A 22,477-nucleotide genomic window follows, 5' to 3' on the forward strand; every position below is an offset into this window, starting at 1 on the left:
CTTCCCTTTTTGAAATAAAATTCCCACCCATCTGACAATTAAAGTGAATGTATACCAGCAGGACATCACTTTTCTGTTTTTCCCATGAATAAACCGGCCCTGGCACAGGGATGTTGGTAAAGAGGTCCTTTTTTTTGAGCCGTGGCTCGGTTCCTGTGCAAGGCGCCGGTCTATTACCAGGCACCGCCCAAGCCTGAAGCACTGAAGACAGGCTGGACCCTCCCCTTTATGGCATTTTAAGTCATCTCGTTGTTGGCCTATTGGCAGAATAAGCCATAAAGTCCTATGAGTGGGAAGCTGACACCTGTGCTCTAAGGGACTTTTGTATAATACCAGAAGTCAGTGGTGTTGATTTTTAATATAGGCCGAGCGGCATAAGTATCAGCCATAGATGGGATGTGCAGCCGTTCCATTCTCTCCAGTTCGTGTTTTACAGTTCTCCCTCTCCGAACAGCTCGCACTCCTTTATAAGACCCACATGACCATAATTAGCAGGATATGCCTGTGCTCACATGTCCGGACCTTATGTCTTCCCCATTCTGTGAGAGCAGCAATGGTAAGTGTAATACCATATCCATACTTGTGTCGTTTGGGGGCAGCCTTCCCCGCCGGTGGTGCTGGCCGGGTTTTGGTGGGGCTTTTTGGGTCTGGTCCTGTGACATTGGGGTTGCAGGGCCATTCCATGGCCTCCCTTCCCTGCACGTGCACGCTTTTCGGGGGTGGCGGCCGCTGACTGACACGGTGGGGAGTTAGCGTAGGGACCCGTGTGGACCAGAGGACCTACGAGGTGGTACACGGGGCAATATGGCTTGATCAATTCATATACAGACACTCTGGTGTTGATTTTTAATATAGGCCGAGCGGCAATAGTATCAGCCATAGATGGGATGTGCAGCCGTTCCTTTCTCTCCAGTTCGTATAATACCAGAAGTAACACATTCAGCTTGTCATAAGAAATAATCATAAATACTGAACTAGTCCTTCAAAAAAATAAATACTATGGTATAAAATGGCACTAAAGTCAGCACTAAAGGGTAATATGGTGCATCTCTGTACCGGAAATATGGTTAAAAGTCCCTGACTAATCACATGTCTAATTAACTAAACTGACACCATCAGAGAGATTTGGGATGAGTGAATTTACAGTACTAGCGCTTCGCTAGGCTTTGCTTTCTGCTTATCAGCCTGCTGTCTTTGAAGCCCGTGCTGCTTCATGCCGCTTTGCTACGGGTGCTGGAAAAAGCTGAATCCAGTCCTAGAAAACTGGGAGAAGTTTATCAGGACTGGATCCAGCTTTTCCAGGCATCCAGAGCAGAATGGCATGGAGCCGCACAGAGTTCAAAGGCAGCAGGCTGACAAGCCGACCACTGAACTCAGCGAAGCGATCGTACTTTAAATTCACTCATCCCTAATAGGTATTAATGACGCCATCAGGCAGCTGCCCCATCGAAAAACCTCGGCCATCCACCCACCCACCTTTGCCAATCTTTCACATCAGCACCCCCCGTGACAAGCTAACCCTGCCCCATCTACCTCCCCCCCGTGACAAGCTAAATGCCCGCTCATGTGATCACGCCCCCCCCCGCGGCACAACCACATCCCCACCCTGGGTATTCATTTCAAAGCACAGAGTGGAGGCGGGTGATGAGAGCTGCCAGGTGACGTCTAGGACCGAGGACGCCGGAACGGCGGTGAGCGTAAGCGGCAAGATGGTGGGGATAGAGGTGAGCGCTGCTGAGTGGGGTCATGGCTGCTGTCTGAGGTGGAATACTCATTCCGCCTCATGGCAGAAGTGGCTCTGGACTTGAGGCGATATTAGGGAATGCAGAAATGGGTCGGTTCTATACTCAAATCTAGAACCGCTGGAGTCCACAATGACACATCAACCGCCGAAAGAAAATTTTCAGTACAAGCAAACCACAGCAATTGAGCAATTTCTAATTTTGGAGACACAACCACATAATTAAAATTCATAAATAATAAAATCATAATGATTATATGTGATTACCAAGGCAGAACTTCCCATTTCTAGCACAGCGCAGTAACAACTATCGCCTGGAAAGATTTCCCATTACGGTATATCTTTTAATGACTTGCACTTATTTTGCAGACATCACAGTGCAACAATTTTCTGTCTTCTTTTAAACTTGGCCAAGAGAAAGGAATACAAACCTCCTGTTTGTGTCGCCAGCAATTTAATGAGTCTGTGTAACACGTCCTTCGTGACCGGGTCAAGTTAAAGCAAATCAGCTAAACACGCTGCTGCATCCCATGTTGTCTCTCTGAGCTTGTTTCCAAACAGTCATAGTATTTCAACCAGAGCGGCAAATGGCATCATACTAGAATGTTCTTTGTGTTTATGTTAAAGTATTACCATAAGGACAATACTTAAATAATTTGAATGATTCAAAGTTCTTATGATAGTCAGCGAAATCTCACCACAAGACCGCTGCTTTGAGAAGACCGCCCATATCCAGACCCTATTTCCCATGACAGATATTAAAGCGACTCTGTACCCACAATCTGACCCCCCCCCCCCCCCCCCCCCAAAGCGCTTGTACCTTTGGATACCTGCTTTTAATCCAAGATCTGTCCTGCAGTCCGTATGGCAGGTGATGCAGTTATTGTCCTAAAACATAACTTTTAAAATTGCAGCTCCATGCCCTACGGGCGTGTCTGTGCCCTAACTTTGCACCACCCCTCTGTCCCTCCTCCCCGCCCTCCTCATCATTAGGAATGCTCCAGGCAGATTGCTTCCTATTCCCCACCTGTGTTACCACAGCACATGGGCTGGATCATTAAGACACCTGTGCAATGTACAAACAGAAGTAAATGTTCCAGGGGCATTCCTAATGATGGAGAGGGTGGTGAGGAGGGATGGAGGGGTGGTGCAAAGTTAGGGCACAGATACACCTGTAGGGCACGGGGCTGCAATATTAAAATTAAAATTTTATGACACTAACTGCATCACCTGCCGAATGGACCCCAGGGCAGATCTTGGATTAAAAGCAGCTATCCGAAAGTACAAGTGGTTTGGGGGGTCAGATAGTGGGTACAGAGTCGCTTTAAAGTACACCAAAGATTATATAGACTGGTTATCTTCTTTGAGAAGACCACACCTAGAAGACCACTTTTATAGGCGATGTTGAGTGGTTGTCTTAAAAAGGGTTTCACTGTGTGTAAAGGTTGTCCAACGGATAACACTTAGGGTTCTATAAGATGGGCCAATGGCGGCCGGATCAATAATGTAAGCGATGTACACGGCTCGATCATCGTTTAGCAATAGCAGCACGAACATCGGTATTGATGTCCGTGCAGCCCTTGCCCTAAACTGTTATATATTACCTCTCCATGCTCCTGGTCTTCTCCTGCCCTCTGCTTCCTCCCTGGTGCCGCAGCTGCAGCTTCAAAGTGGTTTCTGAACTGACAGGCCAATTTAAAGCGACAACCGCTGCTGTTCCCACCACTACAGATGAGAATAAGGTCCAGATTATACCATCAGAACAGAGCAGCAGTCATGTGTATGCAGCACCGCTTTATTCATCGTCCATGAAGGATGCCGGAAAGAGCAGAGTGTTTCCTCTAGTGGCAGCTGCAGGCAGCCAGCATGTTATGTTATTAACCCTTGAAGTGGTATTCTCATCATCATCAGTTATTCCCTATCTACAGCATAGGGAGTAACTAGATAATGAGTGACGGCTTAGCACTTGGCAATGTTAGGAAGTCCCACAGAGAATGAATGGAGCACTAACCACACTCGTGTCATTCGAAGGATTTTTTTCTGTCCTAACCCGAAAGTGCATTATTTGATTGATGGCTGCAGAAGTTTGATGAGGCCCTAAGGAGTCCTGGAAAACATTGGTAAAAGCTAGAGATGAGCGAACCGGGTTCGGGTTCGAGTCCATCTGAACCTGAACGATTGGCATTTGATTAGAGGTGGCTGCTGAAGTTGGATAAAGCCCTAAGGCTATGTGGAAAACATGGATATAGTCATTGGCTGTATCCATATTTTCTAGACAACCTTAGAGCTTTATTCAACTTTAGCAGCCGCAGCTAATCAAATACCGAACGTTCGGGTTCGGATGGACTCGAGCATGCTCGAGGTTCGCTCATCTCTAGTAAAAACTGCATCCAACTGGAGGTGATGGGGTGACAGAAAGAGCCCCTTCCATTTAAAGCGGTACTCCAGAAAAAAAAATAAAAATCTTTCGAATCAACTGGTGTCAGAAAGTTACACAGATTTGTAATTTGCTTCTATTTTAAAATCTCAAGTCTTCCACTACTTACCAGCTGCTGTATGTCCTGCAGGAAGTGGTGTATTCTTTCCAGTCTGACACAGTGCTCTCTGCTGCCACCTCTGTCCATGTCAGAAACTGTCCAGAGCAGGAGAGGTTTTCTATGGGGATTTGCTACTGCTCTGGACAGTTTCTGACATGGACAGAGGTGGCAGCAGAGAGCACTGTCAGACTGGAAAGAATACACCATTTCCTACAGGACATACCGCAGCTGATAAGTATGGGAAGACTTGAGATTTTTAAATAGAAGTAAATTACAAATCTACTGTATATAACTTTCTGAAACCGGTTGTTTTGGAGGGAAAAAAGGTTTTGCTGGAGTACCCCTTTAACTACTTAGATACCGGGGCTAAGCAGCCAGGATATGAGCTGTCCCTGATCCTGACCTTTGCAGATAGGTATCGGCTGTATTCTACAACTTGCTGCCTATGGCACTGGCTTAGCCCTTGTACATGTACATGTGGCTTGCAAGTACTTCCCAACAGCGTTGTAAACATAAGATAGATATCAGGAAGGGGTTCATTCTATATCTAAGCAGGTCATGTTTACCCAGGTATGAAAAAGCTCTGACCACTGTAAGGCTGGGTTCACACACAGTATATTTCAGGCAGTATTTGGTCCTCATAGCAACCAAAACCAGGAGTGGATTGAAAGCACAGAAAGGCTCTGTTCACATAATGTTGAAATTGAGTGGATGGCCGCCATTTAATGGCAAATATTAGCTGTTATCTTAAAACAATGGCTGTTGTATTGAAATAATGGCCGTTATTTACTGTTATATGGCAGCCATCCACTCAATTTCACCATTGTGTGAACAGAGCCTTTCTGTGTTTTTAATCCACTCCTGGTTTTGGTTGCTATGAGGACCAAATACTGCCTGAAATATACTGTGTGTGAACCCAGCCTAAAGAAAAAATGACATGGAGTTGCATTTTTTGTTTTAATAGTATTAAAATGAATATACTTTTCTGTAAGTCGGTCTAACCAAACTTTATGCCATTGAGTAACTACTAACAACATCAATGCATTTTCCATACTGCCACTCTCTACTCTGAATGCCCCCTATTCTGGGTAAATATTCCTTGAAAATCCTGTTTTCTGAGGCTCGACACTATTTACTAGCGTATATGAATAGAACGTGCTTCCAGCTGTGAAAACAGTCAAGTGAAGATCAATAAGACACAGTAGACATGGAGAATAACAGATGCCGCTCGGCTTCATTGTAGTTAATAGCTGGAATACAACTAGAAGAATATGCAGCACATCCTAGTCTGTATCACTGGACCTGAGTCCTCCCTGTTAGTTCCTCATTATGACTCGGCTATGGCAGGGCTTGTGCTCCATCTAGTGGCCATCAAGGTTAAAACACAGTCTTTAATTTGTGACTAGATATTTGCTTTGTACTGTAAATTCTCTTTCAGTATTTTAAACTGTTAAGAATATGAGTTCACCTGCTGTAGGTCACCTTCAGGTTTAGTGATGAGCGAGTACTAAAACGAGTGAGTAGCGAACCCCATTGAAGTCATTTGGAAACTCGAGCATTTTTGCAGGGGACCCAAGTTCGGTAAGGGGAAGGTCATGTGAAAACCTGTCAACCTCAGAAAATGATGGAAAAACCACGGAAATGGACAGGAAACAGCAGGGGCAGCACGTATGGATGCCTGTGAGGCTGCCTTATCGCACCATTATGCCAAATTCTGGGCAACAGCTGTGGGATACAATCTGTTGGTGGCTGCACCTATATACACTCTGTGACACCCCCTTTACACTAAACAAGCAGTAGTGAACTTAGATATGGCTTGTGTAAAAAATACAGAAATCAGAAAATATAGTAGAGGTCCCAATAAAAGAGTACTGAGCACTTCTTAGGGGTCTGTATGCAACACCTAATGTCCCCTTTCTGCCGGCAGCCAATCACCACAGTGTGCTGCTGAAATCGTGGTAGCTGCACTGCAAGTCCCAGCCAGCAGTCTGTAGTAATACAATTTAAAAACGATTTGAAGCCCTTACAAGGGTTGTTTGGTTGTTTTGCTAGTATTCTCTGCCTACTTGAACGCTAATTCCCTCCCTAAAGCTTTCCCTGACCAGCAGCAGCTCTGTCATCAGGTACATTCGCTTTAAGCGTTGCTCATGAATAGAACAGCGCCAACGTGAAGAATCCAGGGCTGCAGTCCTTTTTTAAACATTGATTCTAAAGGAGCCGCATTACAGTGGTGCAGGGGTTTCCTCCCACTGGGGGCAGGCCGGCCCACCTCAGTGCTTCAGCCCGGGCTGATGCTCCGTAAAAGACCAACGCCAGGGCCGTTTCTAGGTAGTTTTGACTACAGGGCGAATCTTGCTAAAAGCGCCCCCCCCCCATCCCCTCTCAAGTGATGTCGGGGAGGGGGGGAGGGCGTTGTTGCTATGAAGAAGCAGTGTGTGAATTATGGCATTGAGCAGTGTTATTTAACCATTGAACTGAAACAAAAAAAGTCAGTGACTCACAGGTGACTTCTTCTTTGATCTGAGGCGTCCTTTTCCTTTCCCTCTCCATCTGGCCCAGGCCTCCATGATGATTTCTTGCAGCAACAATTCATCTCTTCTGAACCTGCCAGACAAACATCTTAGGCTCCGCACTTTTACAACAACTTCCCCTTTTTATGACATCTGGGCTCTGCCCCATAGTAATAACCCCCCCCCCTCCCATGCTGTCCCTATACTAATACCCCCTGTGCTATCTCTATAGAAATAATCTTCCCTGTGGTCTGCCCCATAGTAAAAATCCCCCCCGTGCTGTTCTCATAGTAATAATCCCCCCTGTGCTCTGTCCCCATAGTAATAATCCCCCCTGTGCTGCCTTCATAGTAATAATCCCCACTGTGCTCAGTCCCCATAGTAATAATCCCCTCTGTGCTCTACCCATAGTAATAACCCCCCTGTGCTTTGCCCAATAGTAAAAATCCCCCCCATGTTCTGCCCCATAGTAATAATCCCCCTACAATGTTCTGCCCCATAGTAATACCCCCCCATGTTCTGCCCATAGTATTATTTCCCCCTCCCATGTTCTGCCACATAGTAAACCCCCCCCCATGTTCTGCCCCATAGTATTAATTCCCCCTCCCATGTTCTGCCCCATAGTAATAATCCCCCTCCCATGTTCTGCCATATAATAATAACCCCCCTCCCATGTTCTGCCATATAATAATAATCCCCCTCCCATGTTCTGCCATATAATAATAATCCCCCTCCCATGTTCTGCCACATAATAATAATCCCCCTCCCATGTTCTGCCATATAATAATAATCCCCCTCCCATGTTCTGCCATATAATAATAATCCCCCTCCCATGTTCTGCCATATAATAATAATCCCCCTCCCCTGTTCTGCCATAAAGTAATAATCTCCCCCCTCCCCATGTTCTGCTCCTTAGTGATACCCTTCATTGCCGATCACAACACAAAAAAAAACAACATTATACTCACCTTCTTGCATACAGCGGGTCCCTCTCTCTCTCATCAGATCTTCTCTTCTGGCCTGCGAGGAGCCGCTCCTGCCTCCCCACCTGCGCCGGTGGCACCTTCCCAGACCTCACCTAGCTGCGCACGCCCCCGCCGGCCACCAGCCCTCCCGCCGGCCACATTATCTGCCTCTGCGCCCGCCGGCCACATTATCTGCCTCCCCGGCCCGACCGCAGCTCCTGCCTCTCCCGCCCGACCGCAGTTCCTGCCTCTCAGCGCGCCGGCCATATGATCTGCGCAGATTGCCGGACTGCAGCTCCTCCCCGGCCCATCACCTGACAGCAGGCCGCCGCCCCCGAACACATCTTCTCTATCCTCAAGCAGGCGAATGACGTCATATCACGGCGCCTGCTTGAGGATAGAGAAGATGTGTTCGGGGGCGACGGCCTGCTGTCAGGTGATGGGCCGGGGAGGAGCTGCAGTCCGGCAATCTGCGCAGATCATGCGGCCGGCGCGTGGAGAGGCAGGAGCTGCGGTCGGGCGGGGGAGGCAGGAGCTGCGGTCGGGCCGGGGAGGCAGATAATGTGGCCGGCGGGCACGGAGGCAGGAGCTGCGGTCGTGCGGGGGAGGCAGATCTTGTGGCCGTTGGGCGCGGAGGCAGATAAGGTGGCCGGCGGGAGGGCTGGCGGCCGGCGGGGGCGTGCGCAGCTAGGTGAGGTCTGGGAAGGTGCCACCAGTGCCCCCTAGCTGTCGGCGCCCCGTGCGGTCGTCCGGCCGGCCCGCCGCTAGAAATGGCCCTGACCAACGCCATGCGGAACTGGCCTCCTTGTGCCAACGTCATTCTATTCATGTTCAACACCTAAAGTGAATGTACCTGAGGATACATTCGCTTTAATAGAATTTTTTTTTTTTTTCTTTCTTTGTTTATTTCAACTCATTCAACAAAGAACCTCAGTCCTCCATCTATCAGCACAGAGGATTATTCTGGGTATAAGCAGCTGTCACCAGCTAAGTGTACCACTGATCGTCAAGACCACAAATGCTCTACTAACCATCATCTACAGACAGGATACATTATTTTGAAATGATTCTAGTTAGTGATTCTAGGCGGATAATCCTCAGACTCTTTAAAGGGATTGTCTGGCGAGCAGAAGATGGCTAAAGCCTTGTGCTTGTCAGTGTTGAACTTCTTCTCTCCCCCCCCTCCTTCTGAGACACGTCTAAATAAATGTCAAATAGCTGCAATATCGAAGACACTATGCAGCTGACTTTGTGTGTGAGTTTAGTTTCCCCTACATACAATTATCGTGGCTTAGTTCTGCCCCCTTAAATCTCAGAAGGCTAGCTTATGAGAAGTGGAATCTCAGGAAGTGAGCGGTAGGGAGCAAAAGGCTTCAGTCATGTTCTGCTCCCAGGACAACTCTTTCAATGGGTTCAGCATTGGCTTAGAGGGCAGCTACCTCCAATAGGTGGCACTAGACTGCAAACTCTCTTGCTACTTAAAGCGACTCTGTACCCACAATCTGACCCCCCCAAACCACTTGTACCTTCGGATAGCTGCTTTTAATCCAAGATCTGTCCTGGGGTCCATTCAGCAGGTGATGCAATTATTGTCCTAAAAAAACAACTTTTAAACTTACAGCCCCGTGCCCAACGGCCGGGGCTTAGAATATTTGTGCCCTAACTTTGCACCACCCCTCTGTCCCTCCTCCCCGCCCTCTTCATCATTAGGAATGCCACTGGAACATTTTCTCCTGTTTGAACATTGCACAGGTGTCTTAACGATCCAGCCCATGTGCCGTGCTGACACAGGTGGGGAATAGGAGGCAATCTGCCTGGAGCATTCCTAATGATGAGGAGGGTGGGGATTTTTTTTTTAATCAACTGATGTCAGAAAGTTATATAGATTTGTAATGTACTTCTATTAAAAAATCTCAAGTCTTCCCATACTTATTAGCTGCTGTACATCCTGCAGGAAGTGGTGTTTTCTTTTCAGTCTGACACAGTGCTTTCTGCTGACATCTCTGGCTGAGACAAGAACTCTGTCTCCGGTTTCTATGAATCCCCATAGAAAACGTCTCCTGCTCTGGACAGTTCCTGTCTCGGCCAGAGATGTCAGCAGAGAGCACTGTGTCAGACTAAAAATAAAACAACATTTCCTGCAGAATATATAGGGAGAGATTTATCAAAGTGGTGTAAAGTAGAATTGTCTTAGTTGCCCCTAGCAACCAATCAGATTCCACCTTTGATTCCTCACAAATTCTTTGAAAAATGAAAGGTGGAATCTGATTGGTTGCTAGGGGCAACTAAGACAATTCTATTTTACACCAGTTTGATAAATTCGGATAGCTGCTTTTAATCCAAGATCTGTCCTGGGGTCCGTTCAGCAAGTGATGCAGTTATTGTCCTAAATAAAAAACAACTTTTAAACTTGCAGCCCCGTGCCCAAAGGCCGGGGCTTAGAATATCTGTGCCCTAACTTTGCACCACCCCTCTGTCCCTCCTCCCCGCCCTCTTCATCATTAGGAATGCCACTGGAACATTTTCTCCTGTCTGAACATTGCACAGGTGTCTTAACGATCCAGCCCCTGTGCCGTGCTGACACAGGTGGGGAATAGGAGGCAATCTGCCTGGAGCATTCCTAATGATGAGGAGGGCGGGGAGGAGGGACAGACAGGTTGTGCCAGCCTAATGTATAGACATTCTAAGCCCCGGCCGCTGGGCACGGGGCTGCAAGTTTAAAAGTTGTTTTTTAGGACAACAGCATCACCTGCCAAATGGACCCCAGGATAGATCTTGGATTAATAGCAGCTATCTGATGGAACAAGCGGTTTTGGGGGGGTCAGATTGTGGGTACAGAGTCGCTTTAAGAAGAATGAATTTGCATACATTTTTCCCAGGGAGCATAGCCCTGGCCAATAAATCTCCCTATTAGCAGCTTGGTGATCTCACTAAGGAGACACATAAACACATCAGATCTACTAACCACCAGGCGCTAAATACGGTAATTGTACTAAACAAAGACAGTTCTATTGACCGTAGATCTTGTCATTGATTGTACTATTGATGACATTGGATCACATATATTTCACAAACACTGAGCAATGGCCACCAGGCACAGATCATTCATCTGACCTCAGGTACTCGAATGGTCACATCTGACCTCAGGTACTCGAATGGTCACATCTGACCTCAGGTACTAGCATGGTCACTGACAATTACACAAAATTTGCAATGAAAATGATAGGGGCCAAATATTCCACTGACTACCCGATGAGTCTAACCCTAAAAAATAGCAATTTTTTCCCAATAACTATTTTGGAGCTGTATTTGACTCCTTTAAAGGGATACACTGACGAAAAATATGTTTTCAAATCAACTTGTCAAAAGGGTATACAAATTTGTAAATTGAAAAATATAATATTTCAATCCTTCAAGCAGTTATCAGCTGCTGTATACCCTGCTGTAAGTAGTATTATCTTTCCAGTTTAACACAATGCTCTCTGCTGCCCCCTCTGTCCATGACAGAAACTGTCCAGAGAAGCAGCAAATCCCCATAGAAACCCTCTCCTGCTCTGGACAGTTCCTGTCATAGACAGAAGTGGCTGTAGAGAGCACCATATCAGAATGGAAAGAATACAATACTTCCTGCAGGACATACAGCAGCTGATAAGTACTAGAATATTTTTTTTTTGTATTAAAAATTCACAAATTTATATGACTTTCTGACACCATTTGATTTGAAAATGTATTTTCTTTACCAGAGTGCCCCTTTAATACAAAGAAAGCTCATAGATGGATTGATATTTTAGTCTTTAGTGCCAATGTGCTTGTCATTAGTAGAAAACTTCTGACTTGTAGTAAAGATAGCTGAAAAGTTTTGATCAGTTAGCAGCAGAGTGTATAGGCCCCCACTGAGGTAGGAGCAGATGGTTATACACACCACTCCCCTGCTCCTCTACCTTCCCATCTTGCTGCACAAGGTAAGCTCCATAGACTGATAATGAAGCTGGCATCATGCAGAGAGATGGAGAACATTTACCGCCTAGCTGCGTGCTTTTTCCGGCTCGTTTCAGAGATCGCGGGAGCCTGAACTCTCAGACCCCAACCATCAAAACTTTTTCTAATAACAGGAACACTTTAAATCTCCAAAATATGATAAGAAATAAGCAACATGTTGCCATAAGCAAATAGTAAACGTGGAAACAGCTTACAGCTGAGGGTTCTCCTATCCATTAGGGCAATATGCTATGGTTCTGGTTGAATGAGGTTGACGTATATAGTATATATAGTAAATGTGGATTGTCAATGTCTATGATTATCTAGATTTCTACTTGTCAGTGTTAAAAACCTGGCACAGCTCAGTTACGTGGGTTGAGCAATGCTAGTTCTGCTAATGGCTTCTAAATAATTCTCCTCTGCAGATGGTGTTTTGACAGAAGAGGGCACCAGTGCATATACATATAGAAGGAAGGGGATAAGCAACCTGACAGAAAGTGCTGAAATGGTGGTGCAGATACTGACATTTATCGTATGCATGGGTTCATGAAGCTGCTTTCTTATGTTACAGGTTGGATGTATAATGATCACAATGCAATGTTTATCCCGCCACATGTAAGATTTATGCAAATACTGTGACAATTACTTTAGTTTTAGACACTGACACACTGTATGCTTAAAGGGGTTATCCAGCAAAAATCTTTTTCTTCGAATCAACTGATGTCAGAAAGTTATATAGATTTGTAATTTACTTCTATTAAAAAATCTCAAGTCTTCCCATACTTATTAGCTGCTGTATGACCTACAGGAAGTGGTGTTTTCTTTTCAGTCTGACACAGTGCTCTCTGCTGCCATCTCTGGCTGAGACAAGAACTCTGTCTCGGGTTTCTATGAATCCCCATAGAAAACGTCTCCTGCTCTGGGCAGTTCCTGTCTTGGCCAGAGATGGCAGCAGAAAGCACCGTGTCAGACTAAAAATAAAACAACACTTCCTGCAGGACATATAGGGGAAGGTTTATCAAACTGGTGTAAAGTAGAACTTTCTTAGTTGCCCCTAGTAACCAATCAGATTCCACCTTTGATTCCTCACAAATTCTTTGAAAAATTAAAGGTGGAATCTGATTGATTGCTAGGGGTAACTGAGCCAATTCTATTTTACACCAGTTTGATAAATCTCCCCCATAGTAGCTAATAAGTATGGGAAGACTTGAGATTTTTTAATAGAAGTAAATTACAAATCTATATAACTTTCCGACACCAGTTGATTTAACAGAAAAAGATTTTCAGACAACCCCTTTAATCCTTAAAGCCATGACAATGTGCATAGGACTAAAAGATCAGAAATTTAGAATTTTTTATGTTATTATTGTTTCAGTTAAAGCGAATTTACCATTAGGTACATATTTATAGTATTTTCACATGAACAGACCGGCATGGGGATGCCAGTGCTACGGTTCTTCTTTTGAAAGGTGGCCCGGTTCCCTCGCACGGCAACAGTCTATTTCCAAGCACTGACCAGTCATAAAGCACTGGCGGTGGGCCCACCTGCCCCCAGGGTGACGAAACCCCATCAGAACTCAACTCAATTAGAATTAATGGAGCTGCATCTCAGAGGGGAGGGCAGAGTGTCACAACGGGGGCAGCCGGGCCCACCTCCAATGCGTCAAACCGGGCCGGTGCCCAGGAATAGACCAGCGCTGTGCACAGGAACCGAGCCACTTTTCAAAGAAAGGGCATGCCGGTGCAGGTCTATTCATGTAAAAACCTTAAAGCGATGTACCTGATGGTACATTCACTTTAACTTAGCTAAAAAATTTGCTAAATTTGAAGAAGAAATTTAAATCCTACAGTTTTGTGTATACAGGTCCTTTGCATGACTATATAATTTCTTGGTTACATCTATACAGTTGTTTCCTGCAGTCGGTGATACTTCCATGAAATGCTTTTTCTTGTTATCTGACAGACGGTAAAGGAGACAGAAGACGGTAACACACGGCAGCACGGTCAGACTACACACAGTTTGTTTTTCTCCACAGTTTTTTTTTTTCTACATGGAAGAATAATCCAGTTGGTAATATCAATACTACAGTTATATTCCATTAATCCGTCCTCATCAGGATAAGACAGGTGCAGGATTATCAACATTTTGGTTTAGCAGATGCAGAGGAGTAAATTTAATCTACTCCCTCCAGTAAGAATCTGCGTCGGCCAATATAAAATAATAATAATTAAAAAAATAATAATTCTAAAATTCTAAAGAAATTAATAAGATGAAAACATTTCTTAAAGATCCCATAATTTTTCCCCCCACAATTCCCTCTGCTCTGGATTCCTCAGTTACTGAAGCATAAAGGAGCAAGTAAGCTATTTCCCATTTGTATAGAAGTGCATTGGACTTCTATAGAAAAAGAGAACAACCCTTGTTCTTTTCTAGCAAATCTAGGTTTTCCTCTTCTAGATAAAGTGCGGCAGCCTAACCCATGTGTTCTCTCCTTGTGCTGGGTAAGTAGATTAATGACAGCGATGTGAACTGCCAGCCTCACAGTTGAAGTAATGCTGGAAACACTTACAGTTAGATTAATCTCTGCGTGGTATGGGGCTGACCTTTCCGATGACCTACACACACATACCTGCTCCTGCAGTACAAACAGATTTTTTTTACTGCAGGTCCTGACATTACGTTGAGTTTGCATAACTCATACATTAGGTAACTAAACTCAGATTTATCAGTCAAGGGCAAATGGAAGGCTAGAACATCTCACATAATATGATATACTGCTGAACCTGGCATCAATAGATGTCCCTGAACATTGTTTAGTGATAAGCAGAACAAAGACTGTGGCTATCCTCCGCAGGGGGTCTGTCACTGCCTAACTTAGAATTATTAGTGTATATGCTGAAGATATCCTTGGGGCCCCTTTCATCCAGAGCACACGCTGGGCCCAGTATGTATTGGCAAACCTTTTTTTTTATTTTTTCATTGTATGGAATACTAGTTACATATCTATCTTTTATGCTATGACACACATTATAGGCGCAAATGTGTATCTATTAGAGATGAGCGAGTAGTAAAATATTCAACTTTCGAGAATTCGAATCGAATAGGCACCGATATTCGACTATTCGAACGAGTATTTGATCCCATTATAGTCTATGGGAAAAAAAATTGAGGCACTTGGAAATCAAAATTCGACCACTTGGAGGTCACCAAGTCCCCCATGAAACCTCCCTAAATGATTCAAACACCTCACTGGGACTCACCTCACTAACACTGGGACATTAGGGGGAGCATGCCTGGGTGCACCCAACACCCCAAAATCAAAGTATAATGCCACTCTCTGCAGTTGCGAAAAATATTTGCAAACACTTTACGAACATTTATGGCAATGTTCACACATTTCGTTTGTATTTCTTGCGCAGTGTTACATACATGATTCCAATGTGCGTCTGTAGAACCATCATGTTATTTGCGCGTAACATGCGTAATGCTGTACGAACATTACTGGAACAGTATGTATGCCTTTTTCTGGGCTACTGGAACAATATGTATCAGGTGCCTTTTACTGGACTACTGAAACAGTATATATCAGGTGCCCTTAGTGGGCTACTGGAACAATATGTATACGGTGCCCTTAGTGGTGTTAAACAGGGACACTATAAGTCACTTGTACACACAGGGTACTGGAATGAATATACCTGCTGATGATGCTGCTGTTATATCATCTATTTCTTAGCACCGAGAAGTGCTTTGGATTCAGAGATGACTTTTTTGCTTGATCTTAGCCCTGAAAAGGACTTTTGGGTTCTGTAGTAAGCCTGCCTAACCAAAACCTAACTAAAATCTCTCCCTGCTGATCTTTCTCTGGCTAGGTTGAAAGTGCATCTGCAGTCGAAAGGCAGGAGCCAAGTATTTAAAATTCAAGGTCATGTGGTTCAGCTATCTAATGAGGGTATATGCCGTATAGCGCTGCATGCGTACTCCCAGGGCCCCTCATGACCTCCCTGCATGGAGATTGAATTAAAAAAAGAGACAACTGCGATGGGAGGGCTTTCGAATGTTTCCCGCATATTCACCTCACTACTTGATTGAATTCGAATCTTTCGAATACCGCAATATTCGATCAAATACCTACTCGATCGGATCGTATTCGCTCATCTCTAGTATCTATCTACATATACATGGCTTGACGTTTGCTGCTTTATGCTGCCTGCCCTGACCCTGTGTCTTGTTATTAGCTCTATGGGAAGTTCAGTCTGACTTGACCCTGGCTTGAATATCACTAAACCTCAGTGTATAGATTGCCACTGATTTTCAACTTGTACTCATGTCAGCTGTTGCTAGCACTGACTATCCTGGGTAGTATCATCATGAACAGTTGCGGATTATAATAGGTCCGTTTCGGGCAGTAGCCCGAGGCCCTGAGCTTCTAGGGGGCCCATTGCCACCCAAACAGCCATAATTTGCAAACTATTGCTGCTTTTTGTTACCTCAATTTTGCAGAAATCAGGGCAGTACGAAACTAACTATCCTGTTCTATGAACACCACACTAGTGCTGCCATAGTTGCAGTGGGGTGGGGGCCCAGGCTTCATGAACAGCCCGGGACCTATGGTAAATTTAATCCGCCCCTCACCATGAAGGATCATGACCATAAAGAATAGATAGTTCCTTAGACTCTGTTCCTAAGTCCAGTCTATATCAAATGCAGTGGGTCCACCACCTTTCTGTTGCTATCCATGACAGCTATGGAGCAGTAGTCACTCTGTGTGCCACAGTATAAGGTCTCCATATGTTCCAATGTTAATTCGAAGCAATGTTTTAGGCCAGGTTCACACAGCGTAAGACACCAGCGGTTCTGTGACCCGGCTGAGTCACAGAGCAGCTGGTGTCAGTGAAGATCATCCCGGCTGGTACTGAACTTCATTTATGTTGAATTGGGATTTGGGCGCACCGGAGTGTATACACTATGGGGGAGATTTACTGTATCAAACATGGTGTAAAGTGAAACTGGCTCAGTTGCCCCTAGCAACCAATCAGATTTCATCTTTCATTTTCCAAAGAGTCTGAGAGGAATGAAAAGTGGAATCTGATTGGTTGCTAGGGGCAACTGAGCCAGTTTCACTTTACACCATGTTTGATAAATCTCCCTCTATATGTATACTCTCCGGCCGGGATATCATTGTCTGCTGCCTAATGTAAATGGTCAATTAATCACGATCATTGTTGTAAACTGCAACAACAGTCATGATTAATTGATTATTTACGTTGTGTGAACTTAGCCTAAAGGTGTATTCTGAATTATGAAACTTGAAAGGGGTTTTTTTGTTTTTCAGTTGTCTTTGCACTTACACACTAAACAGGTTAGTTTTCACATTACTGACATGACTGGAGAAATGCGGTGCACAATGGTGCAAACTGATGTAAGTAGATATACAATCATGGGAGAGGAAAAAAATGCAAAATACACTAACGGCAATCAGATTTCTGCTAAAGATAGCAGGATGAGAAACTAAAGGCCGATAATCGTCCTGTGGAATAGAGGGCAACGATCAACCAACATCGTTCATGTCGGTTGATCATTGCGTCGCTTGTTTTTCAAACATGTTAAAAAACAAGTGACGGATATAGCAGCGATCTGCTGCCGTTGCTCCGCGGAATAGGAGCGGCGGCAGCAGACTGTTGCTATCCCCTATGGGCTGCCCGGACGATCTAGCAATTTCCCGGGCAGCTACCTGCCACCCCAACCCCCCCCCCCCCCCCCGGACTCACCCGCTCGCTGCTGCCGTGTGAAATAGCAGGGAGCGAGAAGCAAACAAGTGCTGATATCATGCAATAATAGATTGTTCTGTTTGTACTGCATAGTAAATATTTTACTAAACACAAATAGACTACAAAAAAGCTAAAAATATTTAGAATAAAACAAATAAAAATAAACCATCGAAAATCAAATGCATCACTGACATATCCAAAGTCAAGGCCGTATCAGATGCGACAGACAGTCCTAAGTCTTGCAGAACACAATAGACAAACCAGATCCAACACCAATTTCACATGCAAAATAGATCCCACACATTACAATCTCGTATCTAAGAACATACGTGTCAATTTTAATGCATTTTTCCCGAAACGATCCAGCTTATTCCAAACACGAGTAATGAAATTGTCTCCTACCTCCTGTGGTGCTTACGAGTAAAGATCCAGACGATGTGTTTGTTGGTAGCTTTCCATTGTTTAGCTGCTTTACTCTTTTTAGATGGGACTTTCCATTGTAATGAATCTGTGCCTGAGCCGCAGAGTTCAGCTGAATGTTGCACACTTCGCATAGCGAATATAAGATCTTCTTCTTTTCATTTGAGAACTGGCAGTCTGTCCTGTCTGTCCAAGTCACTTTTTCCTCAAAACATCGTAAAAACATAGCAGCGCTCATCCTTCCATTTTCGTGCTCGTGGTCGGGACTCAGTGAACGTTTCATACCTACAAAATAAGGAATTTTACCGTTATCATTGGATATTTACTATATGATTTTTTTTTCTAATTAGAAATAAATAACTGATAATTTCCAATAGGTGTCCTACTACATGGGGGAGTACCTACATAGAGAATACTATTTACTAGAGGGGTAACTACTAGGGGGACTAACTATATGTCCTACATTGGGGGACATGTTCTGCTGGGGGAGCCTAATTACCAGGGGTCACTAACTACAGGAGAGATAGCTACATGGGTAATCCTGCCTGCTAGGTGCCTACCTGCACACAGAGGCTTAAAGAGGTTGCCTAGTAAAATTGAATACTTGGCCAGGCTGCCGGGGCTGTGGGGGACATGTCAGTAATGCATACTAGTCCCGTTCCCCCACCACTGTCTAATCCTGGGCTGTCTGTTCTGCAAAGTGTCCTGTGTTTTCATACCATACAATGGTGTTGCGTATGCAGTATAAACATGTCCCCCACAGCCCCGGAGCAGTAGCAAATCCCCAATGGACAGTTCCTGTCTCGGACAGGGATGGCAGCAGAGAGCACTCTGTCAGGCTGAAAAGAAAACAACATTTCCTGCCAAATTTCTAAGATTTATTGTTCAATGAGTTCTTTAGTTTGGCAAATTCTTCTGTTCATTGTGCATTGCATGACTGTATGTTGTGTACCCACCAGCAATGGATTTAAGAAAAAAATGGTATGATGAGATGAAAATGCCGGAAAGGCTTTGTACTCCAACGTTTTCTACTGTGCGTGCACACTTTTTCTGCTGTGTGCTGGAGCCCTTAAGATGTTTTAGAAATAAATTCACCCAAAAAATACTTTTACAAAGCAAAAAATATATATATTTTTTATTTTATTTAGAACAACTGATTTAACTTGTGTATTTGATACTAGGAAGTTGGTAATGAATTCCCTAGTGCTTACAACTAGTAGAAACTTCCATTTCTTACATGGAAATCCAATAAATAATGAACATTTACATCTCACGATTTAACATTAATAAGCAGTATTGTAAACCTGACAGAATAATAATACTGAATACACAAATATAGGGTAGAAAAGTCCTTAGGTAACTCTCAATAGCCCCAGTATCCACCAGTAAAAGAAAGAGTAATCAGCGCTTGTTTGCTTCATTGTTCTGAAATGGGCCGCCCGGGACTAGAAAGAAAGAGCTGCTGTTTTATAAAGAATCAGTGCCACCCCTTTCCATTGGTGTAATCTGGAACTGTAAGTCATCTTTATTAAAGCAAACAGGACTGAGGTACGTTATCAGACATGGCTTACGGACAAAACACTAGGCCAAATTTAATGCTGCCTGATTTTGGCTAAAACTAAAGGAGGAAGTCACTGAGACCAGCATGTTATTTGCCATTATTAAATAAATCCCACCAGTGTAGGGTTATGCTGGATTTATAAAGAGATACTACTACATGATAGGCCTACTAGCCCCCACATACGTCCTAGGAAAAAAATAAGGGAAAAACAGAAAACAAAAGCACTTAATGTCAACATTTACCAATGGGCAGCAGAGAAAAATATTGCACAGACACCATACAGCCAATGGCTGGCTCTATAGTCTCACATAGAGGAAAAGATCCTGCTAATTTGTAGCAGCATGGAGGACGTTATAGAGCAGTACTGATTTTTGTACGCTATTTATCAAGCACTGGGTTCTGTTTGCATTCACCCTCCCTCCTCCATTCCTTCACCTCTCTATAGCCTTCTGTAGGCAGCATACAACCTTATTTTTTAGTGACCTGATGGTTTGTTTGGTCTCTCAGGATTTTGGTGTGAATTCTAAGTGAATGGTGAGTATGGGCAGCAGATAGAAAAAGAAGAAGAAGTGTCCCATTTTATTTTTGCTTGTATTATTGATAAGTTTGCTGAAAGTGCGGAGATACTTTTTTGGTCAAACTGTATGTAAAAGAAGAAAAAAATAATTGAATAATTGATCCAATACTGCTTTGAGCTGAAGCATTATATCAGAAATATGATAGATTTGAACCATGTTTGATCATTAAATCTAAATCAATAACCAGTATGTACAATGGTCCGCACACAGAATCATTGCTGATGGAAGCACAGATAATGATGAGCAATCCATAAAAAATTAACAATTTGTAAATAATTAATAGACACAACTAAGTCTTGACTCTCAATCATTCTAGGTCCTCTGCTTTGGCCTCCTCATCTTCTACATATCTAGTCTACATATCTAATTGTGGCTTTTATCTAAGAGAAATCATAGAAGAAAAAAAAATCTGCTAAAATAGCTTCAACTAGAAATGTTAAAAAACTAATGACCAGCAAAGTGTCTCATTAGTCGAGCGGAGTGGGATTTATTTCTGAAGCAGAGGAGATGAGTAACAATGAAATATGTGTTAATAAAGGGAATCTTCAGGAGGCTAAGGACAACCTTGAGAGAATGTTAGTTTAAAGTTAAAATACTCTCCAAGAAATTGAAAAAAAAAAATCTGACTATATGAAGCCTTTACAACATCTCATTTTATGTGGATAATTATTTTTTATTTCAAGTATATAAATGGGTCATTGTTCATCTGAAAAATTATCCATATTCTTCTGAGCTAAGTAGTAACAGTGATAATAACAGTGAGCCACCACCCCATTCATAGCATGTTTAGCCAGATCACCATTGGGTTCCTAACCCATTGGGTCCGTTTGGGTTGGCCTGTTCCTGGCACTAGCTCTTCAATTAGAATTTAACAGCAGGTTAGATCCACCTAACTGGCTATTAGATTCCATTTAAATCCATCTCCAGCTATATTAACCCCTTAGGGACCAAGCCTATTTGAGCCTTAATGACCAGGCTCATTTTTCAAAATCTGACCTGTCTCACTTTATGCGCTTATAGCTCAGTGATGCTTTAACATATGCTAGCGATTCTGAGATAGTTTTTTCCTAACATATGGTACTTTATGTTAGTGGAAAAATTTGGTCACTGTCTTGTGTGTTTTTTGTGAAAAACATCAAAATATCATGAAAAATTAGAAAAATCTGCACTTTATGAACTTTGAAATTCTTTGCTTCTAAAAAAGAAAGTCACATGACAAAAATTAGTTCGCAAGTCACATTATCAATATGTCCTCTTTATTCTGGCTTCATTTCGTAAACATAATTCACTTTTTTAGGGTGTTATGCGGCTTAGAAATGTATCAGCAAATTATCACATTTTCATGAAATTTCCAAAACGTATTTTTTTTAGGGACCAGTCCTTTTTTTAAGTTGATTTAGTAGGCTTGTATACTGGACAACCCCATAATTGACCCCATTTTGGAAACTAGACACGTTAAAGAATTAATTTAGTGGTATAATGAGCATTTTAACCTTACAGGGGCTGGAGGAAAGTATTCACAATTAGGCCAGAAAAATGGAAAATAGAAATTTTCCAATAATATATTTGTTAAGATTAAAGTATCTAATTTTCATAATAAGCATGAGAGAAAATGCACCCCGAGTTTTGTAACGCAGGTTCTCCTGAGTACAACGGTACCCCACATGGGGGCATAAACCACTGTATGGGCACACAGCGGGGCTCAGAAGGGAAGGAGCGCTAATTAGCATTTCCAGTTCAGATTTTTCTGAAGAAGTTTCTGAGCGACAAGTGCGTTTGTAGTGCCCCTGTAGTGTCAGCAGAATAAACCCCCCAAAAAAATCACAACATTTTGGAAAGTGCACCCCTCAAAGAATTCATCTTGGGGTGTAGTGACCATTTTGACCCCACAGGTATTAGAGGAAAGTATTCAAAAGAAGACAGTAAAAATGAAAAAATAGAATTTTTCCAATAATATGTTTGTTTAGTTTGAAGTTTCTCAATTTCACAAGGAACAGGGGAGAAAACTCACCCCAATATATGTAACACAGGTTCTCCTGAGTAGAACGGTACCCCAAACATAGGCATAAAACACTGTATGGGCACACAGCAGGGCTCAGAAGGAAGAGAGCGCCAATTAGCATTTTTATTGCATGATTTTTCTGAAGAAGTTTCTGAGCGCCAGGTGCGTTTGCAGTGCCCCTGTAATGTCTGCAGAATAGAACCCCCCCCAAAAGTGACCCCATTTAGGAAAGTACACCCCTCAAAGAATTCATCATGGGGTGTGGTGAGCATTTTGACCCCACAGGCATTGGAGGAAAGTATTCAAAACTAGACCGTAAAAAAGAAAAAATAGAATTTTTCCAATAATATGTTTGTTTAGTTTGAAATTTCTCAATTTCACAAGGAACAGGGGAGAAAACTCACCCCAATATATGT

The 22,477-nt window shown here is 43.5% G+C and overlaps 1 protein-coding gene across 2 annotated transcripts in view; it reads right to left on the reverse strand.

The window, feature by feature from the left end:
• ZNF385B (zinc finger protein 385B) overlaps positions 1-22,477 on the reverse strand; it is a 413,608-nt gene that overhangs the window by 299,660 nt on the left and 91,471 nt on the right. For both annotated transcript variants that reach the window (XM_069985183.1, XM_069985182.1), the window contains exon 2: positions 17,903-18,205. In XM_069985183.1, the coding sequence (XP_069841284.1) occupies positions 17,903-18,203 (301 nt within the window). In that variant the 5' untranslated portion in view covers positions 18,204-18,205. The remainder of the gene's footprint in view (positions 1-17,902; positions 18,206-22,477) is intronic.

This window comes from Dendropsophus ebraccatus, chromosome 9, assembly GCF_027789765.1.
Source record: "Dendropsophus ebraccatus isolate aDenEbr1 chromosome 9, aDenEbr1.pat, whole genome shotgun sequence".
Lineage (NCBI taxonomy): Eukaryota > Metazoa > Chordata > Amphibia > Anura > Hylidae > Dendropsophus > Dendropsophus ebraccatus.